Source organism: Molothrus aeneus, chromosome 3, assembly GCF_037042795.1.
Source record: "Molothrus aeneus isolate 106 chromosome 3, BPBGC_Maene_1.0, whole genome shotgun sequence".
Classification (NCBI taxonomy): domain Eukaryota; kingdom Metazoa; phylum Chordata; class Aves; order Passeriformes; family Icteridae; genus Molothrus; species Molothrus aeneus.
In genome coordinates, this window is record NC_089648.1 from 87,045,703 (window position 1) to 87,058,257 (window position 12,555).

The 12,555-nt window shown below is 38.6% G+C and overlaps 1 protein-coding gene across 1 annotated transcript in view; it reads left to right on the plus strand.

The window, feature by feature from the left end:
• The window catches only part of MLIP (muscular LMNA interacting protein), a 103,928-nt gene that overhangs the window by 45,276 nt on the left and 46,097 nt on the right, over positions 1-12,555 (plus strand). The window contains exon 4 of the mRNA XM_066545878.1: positions 5,904-7,532. Coding sequence (XP_066401975.1) covers positions 5,904-7,532 — 1,629 coding nt within the window. The remainder of the gene's footprint in view (positions 1-5,903; positions 7,533-12,555) is intronic.

The window sequence follows — 12,555 nt, forward strand, 5'->3', positions numbered from 1 at the left end:
GAGATCTTTAGAGATAACCTTTGCTTTCTAAACCTTTCAGGATATGGAACCAGTTTGTGCAGCAACTGGGTGAATTTGTTCTTTAATTAACATTTTCATTGGATATTTCTGTAACATTTGGACCTTAAGGAGGTGGCCCATCCCTTTTGACTTGCTGCCTCTCCAGCCTACCCATATGATTTTGCTGTGTGTGTGGAGCAGATGAGGCAGATGTATTCTTTAAGAGCAGCTCATCATGACAGCAAGTTAATCAGGAGATGTTAGATTCCTAGCTAGTCTAAATTGGGTAAGGTCATTGAAATCAATGGAGCCTCGAGATCATTTGAATTATTAGCATCAGACTTCCCAGACCTAGATTCTTTTTTCTCCTCAGCACCTCTTGCAGTCCTTTATGCAAGAGAAAGAAGCTGTAAAAATCCTATTATTCTGATTGTTGGTTGGTACACCTGACTTTGCACAGATGTAAAGAACTAATGAAGATGAAATTTCTATTTTATGTGGATCTTTATAGGTGCATTTATCGACTGATTAAATTTTCAATTCTCCCTGGGGCATTTCCAAAAAAGAGTCTTTGAAACGTTTCATTTACAAAATGCATCAATCCAAACTACTTCATGAGAAGTTAATGTCTCTCCTCTTGGGAAGAACACTGATGTATATTGAAGGGTGTATATGCAGTGGAAAATTCCACCTTTAGCAAAATAGCAATGTCCATGTCACATGAAATAAATTCAGGCATTTCCTTTGACCTTGACTGGGTTACCATCACTTGAAAATGCAATTCTTCATTGATGATTTAAAAACAAATGTTAAGCATGGCTACTTTGTTTCTGAAAATGATTTCCAGATTTCCTATCTTGTGTTGAAATACTTTTGCCACTCAATTTTTCATAAAAATTCAGAGTCAATTTATGATAGAAGACATTGTGGATAAGAAATCCACTCTAGTTTGGGATTCACAGCATATGAAATGTTTATTTCTTCTGAGAAACTCCCAGTAAAGTCAGTGAGATTTTTCCATGAGGAAGGTTAAAGTCATAGATAAGCATACATAGAGGAAGCAGCCTGTAACAGAATACTTGTCCTGAGGAAATACAAATTTACTTTAGCAATGTTCAGGCTTACTTGGGTAGTTTTTAAAAAGCTTTTACAGAAATCAGGTGAATTTTGGAATACTATATAGAAGAGTTCCTATGTTGGATCTTAAGCTTCTGGTGACTTGAGAAGAAAAGAGGGGTTTGGCTGGTAACAGAAGATAAAGATTGCACAGAACAAGAAATTAGGTCCAACTTTGCTAACTGTCCACCTGAACAGGAAGAGAGGCAGTATGTAATATGGGTAATTGCATATCTTGTCATTATTCCTTACTCACAAATTTTCAAGACTGTACTTCCTCAGTCTTCATTATCTCAGTATCTTTAGCCACCTCTATTCTTTCATAAAAAAAGATGTTTTTACTAACCTGCCTTTCACTGTTTTGGTTCTAAAGTGTTTCCTTAGGCATCATTCTTTCTGACTTGCTAACTAATGAAGGATCATCACTTCTGAAATGAGGGAAAAACTAGAAAAAGATTAAAGAGATACATTGTTTATCTGTTGGCACATTTCCCTTTTACAAAGGACTCCATATATGGGCTACCTTTTCAGTTCTTGGATTCTAAGGGCAGTATCATGTCCCTTTTAAGAGTTATTGCATATAGCATTACATTAACTTGAAAACATAATTAGACAATGAGTTTCCTGTCAGATGTGAAAAAAGCAAGGACCGGTTTTGGGGACCATTGTGTTGCAGAAGGGGTCACTCTAACTGACCCAGAGGGCTCATTCAGCTTAATTCATTTCTGACTTTGTTTAAACAAAAGGAAAAAAGGAAAGCACTAAAAAATTGGAAATTTCTGTTCTGTGAGGCATAGAGGTCCTGACTGATGTTGGAAAATGCCATGCTATTTTCAAAGTCTGAAATAAAATAACCTGTTATTCTGGTCACATTTGGAACTTTTTGGTAATAGTTTAATGTTTATATGTTGTGTTGGGGTTCTTTTGCCCCCTTTTTTTTTTTTTTTTTTTTTTTTTAAATGTTAAAGAGAGTCTAGCCATGCAAGAGAGTCAGACTGACTCCTGCCTTTGGGAATTTACCCTTTGGCTTCAGCGGGATGTCTGCTTCCCTGAGTGTCAGGGCATGGGCTCAACTTGGAGAAATTTCTTGACTTGCTGTGGGGGGTCAGTAACTGGAAGGATTTTTAGTTACTTGAAGTCACTTGACGTTCCTCAGTCCATTGAGTGCCATCTGGTTTGGCTTTTCCAGATGAATGAGTCAGGGTTCCTACAAACTCATGCCATTGCTTGGACAATGCACCTTCCTTGTTGGGAGAAACTGGACTAAATAGCATTTATATTAATTGGGTCTCAGCTCACAGTCTGATTTACTGTGTTGTCTCTAGGGATTTTTTCATGTTTTTCACAGTTTCTGGTATTTCCTTCTGACTTTCTGGTTCTCAGGTTGCAGTCTTTGTAGGTAATTTGTTTTTATTTTTTCCTGTCTATAAGGATATTCTACTGAGGTCAAAGCATGGTTAACTAGGCCCAGGATCAGGTCTAAATTGAAGACATGATTCACTCAGACGTGATTTGTGCCTTTTGGGGTCTCAGTTTGCACACTCTTTGCTTTTTCCTGTTTGACCAGCACATCTTTCAGGGTCTTGCTGGTATATAACTAACCACATCTTTTGTGCCCTTCCAGAACAGTGTGGCCTCACCAGAATGACCATTTGCAATGTCTCCAGCTCAGTTCTGCCATTTCAAATGTGCTAAAGGTCTTCTGGGCAAGGCTCAATACTAGTATTATGTCCACTTTGAAAATTCTGGAATGATTAACTACAAAGCATCAAGATCTTTTTCAAGTGCCTTTATCCCTTTGTGCTAACATAACCTTGCCACCTTTTTCAACTTTCTTCATACATTTTTGGGACATGTATAGGTACTCAGGAGAACAGAAAATGGCTTGCAGTTGAGAATCACAGACCAAAGAAGCACAAAACTACTTTGGTCACTCACTTCTTCAGCACTAATCCAATTCACCTACAGGAGGGTTTAATCTGGTAAAGAACCTGAAAGGAAAAAAATTCTCCTGATTGAGGGAAGTTATTCTATCTCACCTGGCACTGTTGAGGCTGCAACTGTAAAGCCATGCTCAGTTTGGTGGCCAGCAACCTTCACATTCAAGAGAGATGTGAGGAAGGGAGTGGGGTCCAGCACAAAAGTGTAAACATGTCTGGGGCACATGTGAGCTGAGGCTGAAGGAGCTGGCTTTGTTGACTCCCACCAAGAGACAGCCTAGGAGGCATCTGGGAGCTGCCCAGAGCCCCTTGCAGGGCAGTTACGGGCACGACAGAGCCAAACTCTCCTCTGCAGGGACAGGTGAGGCAGCAATGGCTGCAAATCACAGCGTGGGTGATCCCATCTGGAGCCCAGGAGCAGCTTCCTCAGTGGGAGGTGGTGCAGCACTGGCACAGGCTGCCTGGGGGTGCTGGAGCTCCATCAGAGCTCTGGGGACTGAGGAGACACAGGCACAGCTGACCCGAGCCACTGGTGCTGGTGAGAGCCCTGCTTTGGGTAGGAGGCTGCACTAGATGATCTCTGGAAGTCACTTCCAAGCCACTTTGATTATGATTCCCTGATCCCGTAAATGAGGTTCATCATCTATGGATGTGGTTATTAATACTGTGTTGCAATAGCAAAATCATTTCTGAATATTTGATTAATGGCTCAATTAGCTCAGCATGTGAATGTTCAGTGGTATTTAAACTGGAAGAATTCTGCAAAATGTCTTGATCTTACTTGCAGGAGCATATTTGTCATCTGCTACCATGAATATTTTTGTAGCTGCTTATAAATCTTATTAAGTTTTAACTAATTAGAAGTCAGTGCACATCATATGATTTTATTATGAAGTTTCATATTTGTTCCTTGCTTTTTTTTAATCTGTTGTCTTTGTAAGGGAAATTTATCTATTCTAGTTTGAAATACAGAGATTAAATACCCTAACTCTGTTTTGGTAGTTGATTAACTTCCAGAATTCATTATTAAATTCAGGAGGCTGCTCCAAATTATCAGATTTATTACCACACTGCTTTTCAACTTGTTAAATAATTTTATCTTTCATGACATATTTAATAATAGTTTTTCATAATGATTAAATGCTGGTAAATGATTTTCAATTTCCAGTATTTTTGCTTCTTCTTAATTAGCAGTATTTTCAACAAGAGTCCTAATTTCTCAATTGAATAGAATATATATACAAGGATATAAACAACATTAATTTTTATATCCAATATTTTCCCTGTATACATCCATTGACTTTCCACTTTGAAATGTGACACCTTAACACATGTATAAAACAGGGGAAGTTAGTGTTGTTGTAAAGGCATTTGGAGGTTTTGTGTTTATTCCCATAAATCAAAGCATTGACCTGGCTTTTCTGAAGTTACCTTATGCAGAAAGCATCTTTGGTTTAAAAGGCTTGCTATTTGTATGGTATCATTTAGCAAGAAGACCTCACTGATTTAAAGTTACAAGGGCTAATAGGGTTTTGAAGTGTGTGTTTAGCCTGTATTTAGGCATAGTTTTGCCTTTGAAAGCTTTTAAATCTTCCTCTTCTGTCGCAGCTTCTTCCAGCATGTGCTCTCACTTCAACATTAGTTGTTTTGTTCTTATTTTTGTTTTGTAATATATCAATACTATATTACATAATCATCATAATTTGTCTGTATTATGGGTAAGATATATGTATTAAAAATATAATTAATAGGCTGAGCCAAAGCCATGAGCAAGTAGTGTGTTGAAATTGAATTGTATAATAATAGTCTTTCATAGGGCTGCATAATATTTTCAGGGTATCTAACAGCAGTTAAATAGGTGTTCTGATATATACATCAAGTTTGATGAAATTGGAGTCAATTTCCCTGCTTTGAAATTGCTCAGTCAAATGTTAGGTGACAATTTGTATCCTTTTGGTTTTACAGTTGACTTCAATCATAATTTCATACTGCTATGTTTTATTCATATTGTGCATACCTCAGTTTTTAATTTCAGCATTATAATAACTTGAAAGATTTTGAGAGAATTTCTTTCTTTAGAAGCATGAAACTGTATAACAGGTTGATAATATACTTGTATGCTCTAATTAGTTTTGACAAATCCTAATTAGAAGAGACTCAAGAAAAAAGACACTCATGAAAGAGCTCATGACTGTTTTATTAGTGTATTGAAAGACTGTGGAGAAGGGGATAAGGACTCTAACATGCCTGGAAACTGTCAAATGCTCTGCACTGTGAATGACAGGAGAAGTGAAAAGCAGACTGGATGTCTGATTTAAGTAGTTCCAAGCAAATTTCTCATTCTGATATCACAGTGCTGCAGAAGGGCAGTTTGGTTGTTTACTGAATGAGAAAAAGAACACTTGACTTGAATCCTATTTTCAAAAAGGCTGCTTTCCAGTGAACTGGCAAAGTGAGATTGGACACTATTGCAATTTTCTTACCTTCCACTGTGTTTGCATAATGTGGATGGCATCACATGATTCCGGACACTCATGGCACCACTGTCTTGGGTTTTACCTCAAAGGAAAAATACTGTAGCCTTGAACCTTGTTTACATCAACAAAACTGAAGTGTCATAAACCCAAAGTACCACATAACTTGTCTGCCTCAGTCACCTCCCCATAAGGACCTTAACCATCAGGCTCTATGGCCAAGCTTAAAACAGCCCTATGCTTTTAACCCACACAGCAGTACTAATGGAAACCCTATACGCATGACCACAGGACTGAAATGTGGGGTGTTTAACAGTTCCACAGGTTCCACCTATTTTAACAATTCTGTTCTTTTTTTTTTTTTTCTCTCCAGTTAATTTCTACTCTTTCCACCTCTGATCATCTTTCCTCTAAACCACCTGCTGTCCACTTAATTTCTCCAATTAATCAGAAAGTAGCGTGCGGTGCCGTGGTTAACATGAATCAAGCCTCTTCGCTGGAAGATTCCTGTAACAACTGGCAGTCAGCAACCAGGTTATCTAAGCAAGAGTCATCTCTCTACTTTCAGTCTGCTTCCCATAGTTCATCTCCCTCAATGTCTAAAATATCCTCTTCTGCATCAAAGAGTTGGTACTCCACTCCTCGATTGTCAGATAACCTACAAACACCAAGTCTCTATAACCCTGACTGTGTTTGCAAAATGGGAGGCTTCACCACATCCTCTGTTCTGACAAAGAGTCCAAATCTTTCCTCCAATCCTCCATGTTCAACTGAAATTCAAGGATCTTTAGCTCAGTCTGTATCCCCCAGTTCTTCCAAAAAATTGAATGCTCTGTCTCCTCTCCCTGTACATATAATAACACATTCATTATCTCCCAGCCCTAAACCTTTGTCTCCACCCTCTCTTTACGGGTCTTCTTCGACCATATGTAGTATAAATGAGCCTTGCACACAAACGTTATCCAGAGGAAATTCAACCAAGTCAGGAGTCAAATCCCCTCTGCCAACCAGACTGACTCTCTTAACTGCTATTCTGAGATCAGGCTCCTCTCAGCGGAGGCCGCTTTCTCCTGCTTCTTGTCCCACATTTTCCCCTAGCTCCCTTAGTTCCTCAACACTTGCAATAGATCAAAAGTTCAAAACAACTCCCCCAACCCCCAAGAAATCTCTTTCAAGCCCTCCTATTAGGCCAGATTCCCCCAGCAAAGAGGATTATTGGCTTTCAGGATGGGCTCAGCATCTGCCTTTACCTTCCAAGCCTCATTCCACCCCTCAAGCAAGGTCCCTTTTTCCTAAAAAGCCCCCTCCTGTTCAATCACTTTCTCCAGACTGCCGAAATTCTTTGTCATCCCCTCTCTCCTCCCATAGAAGATCAGTTGCTTCTCCAGATTTGCAGTCTTCCCTGCATCCTCCTTGTGCCCCAGCTCCCTCTTCCTTTGCATACCCCACCTCTCCTTCTCCAGAAGGGCTGGGCGGTTCTGCCTCCCGGTCCTGGGCACCTCAGAAGTCTCAGAGAGTGCACACTTACTCACCCATCTTCACTTGCCGGTCATATCCTTTGCTTGCTTCTACCAGTCCTAGTGGTGCATTGTCTCCTCCCTCAGAAAAACACTCATCTCCTTCCCCAAGCTTTTTGCACTCACCTTCTAGATCTAGATCAGATTCATCCCAAACATCTGTTCATGAGATCAGCGCCTCCTCTCCTACCCCTTCTAGCATCTCAAAGCAGTGGTCTCTCCCACGGCCTCACTCTACCCCACTGGTTCCACAAACTGGTAGCATTAATTCCCATCCACAACAATTGAATTCTTCATTGGTGCAAGCAAATTTTAGGTCTAACTCCTGCTCTCCAAGACCTGAGCATTCTGCCACCTCATCAGTGTTAAAGTGCAGATCTCCCATCTCAGTCAAGGCACCAGGCACACTGCCATCAAGACCCAGAGAGCTGACTTCACCACAGTCTTTTTCCCTGCCTCCTGGCCATGAAAACTTCAAACCCAAGGTACTCTTGGTGCATGCTTATTTTATAATATTTCTTTGTCCCCGCAGGAAAAAAATTACACCCATGTTGCAGAATACTAGTAAAATAAATGTGATGTGGAAAAAATGTGGAAAAGGAACAGGTTTTGTATCAATAGTGAAGATAGTGAAAATTAAATCCTACCCTTCAAATTGCTAGCACTGTGTTCTGTATTATGGAGATGATGTTGTAGGAATCCTTTAGCATAAAAAAGAAGATACTTTATTCTTGACTATGATGATTTACTACTAAAGATGGATTTGTGTGCAGTGGCTCTGATGTACATTTGGTACACATATTTGTGAAGCTCGCCTAAAATCCTGGTGTATCAAAAATCAACCATGAAGCATGTTCTCTTCACCCCATTCTAAAATAAATCCTTATGTGTTCCCAGGGAAAGTCATAGAATTGTGGTGATCTGAGGTGCAGGGCTGAGCAAGAAGCAGTTTAATCGAATTGATGCAAACTAGCTGTTCCACTGATAAGTGATTCCCAAGCACCCCATCCTGCCTGTCCTCCTCATTTTCCTGGAGGCTTTCCTCACCCCAGCCACCCTGGGACTGGCCCGAGGCAATAATGAGCTCAGCCTGAGCAAAGACTTTGTGGCCAAGGGCCAGCAATGGAAGATGAGGACAGTCTCCTGCTTCTTCCCTTCCTTTTGTACTCCCCTGATTTTGTTGTGCTAGACAGAGGATGAGGGGGAAAAAAAAAAGCCAAGCTTCCTACAGCCCAAACAAGCTCCTGCTGTTTGTCATCCACCCAAAGGCAGGAGAACCATTGCAGAGTGAGAATGAGCAACGATGGCAGTTTCTGCAGGAGGGCTTGGGAACCAATCACACTGTGGATTTAAAGGTGTATCTCAAGAAAGGGAAGTGAAGGGTATCCAAAAATATGCAGCAGGTAGGTGAAAACAAGAGGAGCTGCTATGCGAAAAGGAGGAGTTTGTTGCAGAAAGCATCAGAGCTGCAGGAGGCTTCCCAACATTTTTTATCTTATCTTTGCACTCTATCCTTTCCTTGTGCTGTGTTCCCTTTCTCCGCTCACATCTGAGCTCTGTCCATCACACAAAGTCTATCATAGTTTATTGATTTATTTCCTCACAGCACACCTTACAGCCTGGTCTGCCAGATCAAGTTGTGTCAGATGTACTCCTAACAGTTTGGCCATGGCAGGGGTGACTTAAAAAATGTTAATTGGAAATGAGAGGTTAAAATCAGCACAAAGTAGCAATTGTCATGAATGGTTCTTTTAAAATCCAAATGAGCCAAGAAAAGCCATTGTGCCAAGCAAAGCTGTTCAGTGTTGTTACACCCTGTCAGTATTAGTTAATGAAACAAAAAGAGATATGAAATTGTAGAAATTCCAAGAAAAAAGACCCTGAGACCAAACTGTAACCCATGACCAAGCCTGCAGATTGCAAAACAGTTGCTGTTCCTGCTGGCTGGTGCATGGAGCACTGTGAGGTCTCTGGCAGTAAGGAAATTCTCTACTTGTGACACAGAGCTATTGTCTGGGTTTATATTTGCAGAGATTGTTATACTTGTGTCTTTCCTACTGTCCCTTTTCCTACTAATTCTGCTTTATCATGCAATATGGCAGCAATTTTGAAACTGCCCTACCATCCCATGGAGACTGGGAGAGTGTCCACCAGTATCACAGACTTGGACCATTAGTCCAGTCTAATTTTTAATCTTGTAGACAAAGCTGACTCAACTGGAGATGTGGAAGACCTAAAATATCCAAATCTAATGCAGCTGGGTGTTCAGTGCAAGAAAGGTCTCTCATGGCTTTAAAATGTGAGTCAGAGACTTCATCTACTGCTAATACTGCCCATTCAACCCCCACTCTGCTCACTTATTTCCACCCCTAGATTATGGTTTAGCTTAATGAACTTTGCTGATGTATTAATGGTAGCAGGCTGTCCAGTGATACTCCAGCCTCAAATCTCAGTATATTTCCAGAGAAAAAAAGAGAAGTTTTGAGGAAAGACAACTTTAATATCTTTAGCAGCATTTAGGTCTCTTTAGTAGTATTCAGCTCAGCTTTATAACTAGACAAAAAGCAGATTGCTTTATCTGACGACTTTTGACGCATGACAAAATCTTTTTATGTACAAAAGTACTAAGTGAACATCAAGGGAAAAAATACAGCATCTGGAAGTGCTTGCCTTTGGTGTGTATAATTTGGCACGTGTAATTTTTCAGCCTTAATGTTGCTTCAACAGTCATTACAGCAACATTAAGGCACACATTAAACCAACATCTATTAAAGCAGAATTCGGACATGCACCAAATAATACAAATCAAAGGATAACCTATTCATTTGTTTAACTGTTTGTATATATATATATATATATATATATACATATATATATATAAAAGCATGTGCTTTCCCTTGGTTTGTATTTGTTAATGATTTAAAAATGGAAATGTTTTGCAAAGTGAATATAAACATGAATCCACAGATCAGTGTGAAGTGTCAGCTTTGGGTGATCACAGGAAATAAAAGCCCTCTCCCTAGACTTTGTAGATACTTTGTTAATGTCCTCATGGACCTAATATAGCAAAATGGACAGTGAAACACTCTAGGGACAGATAAATTGTGCTGGAATAGTTGTTAGAATAACAACTTCTAGCTTTCTGTTTTGAAAAAACTTTGCAGTGGTTTCATGGGGTATCATTCTTCTAAAGCCTTTGATTTTTCCTATTTGAATGTAGCTCAGGAATGCATACAGATCTATACAAAACAGTTGGGGAACAAACTGACTTTAGCAACATGGAGCTCAGCACAGCTGCAAAACCTACCATAAAGCCAGAAAGATTATTCATGAGGAGCTCTAAGCTACCAAGGTTGGTAGCACTGATTTTAAGCCCTTATAGCAGATGTCTAGCAGATTTTGAAGTGCCTCATGGGTGCCCTAGGTGATCATTTGAACAAAAAAAGCAAAAGTTTCTCCCAAACTCCCCATCTGACATTTTCCCAAGCTCTTATGTTGGAATTGGTTTGCTTTTGCCTGTACTGTGGTGCAGGCCAGCAGACCTAACTGTCCACAGCTGTTTAAAATTATTGCTAGATTCCTATGAAGCAGATTATTAAATATATTTAGGTATTGAAAAAATAATTTTAAAAACCATGAAATAATGTGTAAAGAAACATATTCATATAGATGAGAAACTGAATTAAAGACTTTCTACTCATCAAGACCTGCAAAAATAGCATATTGCTCTCAGGTTCTACAGTATATGGAAGTCATGAAGCACATGAAAGCAGTACAGAAACTTTCACATTTTAAGAGTCTGTTATGTCTTTGTTTAGCAAATATAATAGTACAACTAACCTCAAAGTGATCACAGTTCTCTTTTCATATATGATGCACATTTTGTTATATGTCTTCACCAGCCTAGGAGCTAGTGAAGACATTGTATTTCACATGTTCAATGACACAATTTTAGTTGGATTTCAATTATAATCAAACAAGAATACATTTTGTGAATATGCCTATTTTAATATTTGGAATTCAGTCTTCTGTCTCAGTGATCAGTATTTTATTTTAGTTTAAAATAGCTAAACAGAAGTTTAGTTACGCATAACTAAACTTTTGCATATAGTTTTTGTATATGCATAAATTCATCTATGGAGCTCTGCAGTGTTGCTGTCTAAATGTTCAAAGGCCAGGATTCATCACACATGACTTTTGACATTTGAAAGTTACATATCCAAGCACAATTTAGGTGATTCTATTACAGCTAGTGGAGAGAATATGGTGTATTTAGAAGATGATTTTATTTTACCTTTCCATTTGCCTACTTTGGGATTAGATTAATTCTGTAGAAATGGCTATGATTATAAAAAGCATCAGTGTTGACTGAAGAAACTGAATGATAGACATAAGTTAGAATCACTAAATCTCAAATGAATTACTATCCCATGCTCTAAAGCCTCTCCCACCAAAAAACAGAAAAAAGTTCAGTTCCAGAATTTGCATTCATCTGCTTTGCCAAGCTGTTCATTCAATTTGATTGCTGTGATTACTGACTTCTTGAATGACTCATTCTCCTGTTTCCGACTGAGTAAAGCCAAAAGCAAACAATATTATGTATAGAAAGAATTAAAAGGTTGTTCCCTACACTATTTCAAGACAGTTGTGTGGATAAATTTCTTATCTGAGTTAAAATTTTGCCCACTCTGCTGTCATTGAGACCTTTAGTAGATATAAAGAAAATGAAAAGTAAACAAAATAATGACCCAAAGTGCAATATGCTGTTTCGGACTGTTATCTCATAATCACCAGTATTTACTGATGCAGATAATGGTACATTAAAAAACCTGACCCGATTAACAAATAACCTTATTTCCGACTGACTGTCACAGAAGTAATCAATCACTAACTTAGAAGTCTATTTTTGTGTGAATTTATGACTTTTTTGTCAGATTGTTGCCAAATAGGGAACAATGTAGCAAATATCTTAATAATAATAATAATAATAATAATAGTGAACGTTCTAGCAGTCCTGTGATTAAGAATCCTACCTCTTGAACTCCTATAAATATAAAAGAGACTCACCAATCTTCTAAAAATTACTGAATTCAGCCTCTATATTTGTAAAGAAAATGTTAAAAATATTATTTGTAAAGATTTAAAAATAACTGGGCAAACAAATATAGTCTAAAATATAAATTATTTGAAAATAATAAATTTTAAGGTTCATGTTCAAATTTTCATACCCAAACTCATACATTTTGTATGTTTAGATCGCCAGTTCTGTTAGTTTTCTTAGAGTGTGAAAGTTCCTATGCTTATTTTGTTTGGGTGGTAGAGTTATTTATTCCGGAGATGAAAAGCTGCATGAAGATTTAAATGGCCTATCTACTCAAACAAGCAATTCAGCATTTAAGGATCATAATCAGTCTCATGAGAGCCAATCACAGTAATCTCTCTGATTTCATGGTTCAGGATGACACCACTCAGCAACAGTTGTTGAGGTGGATGTACTGACAGATGTAG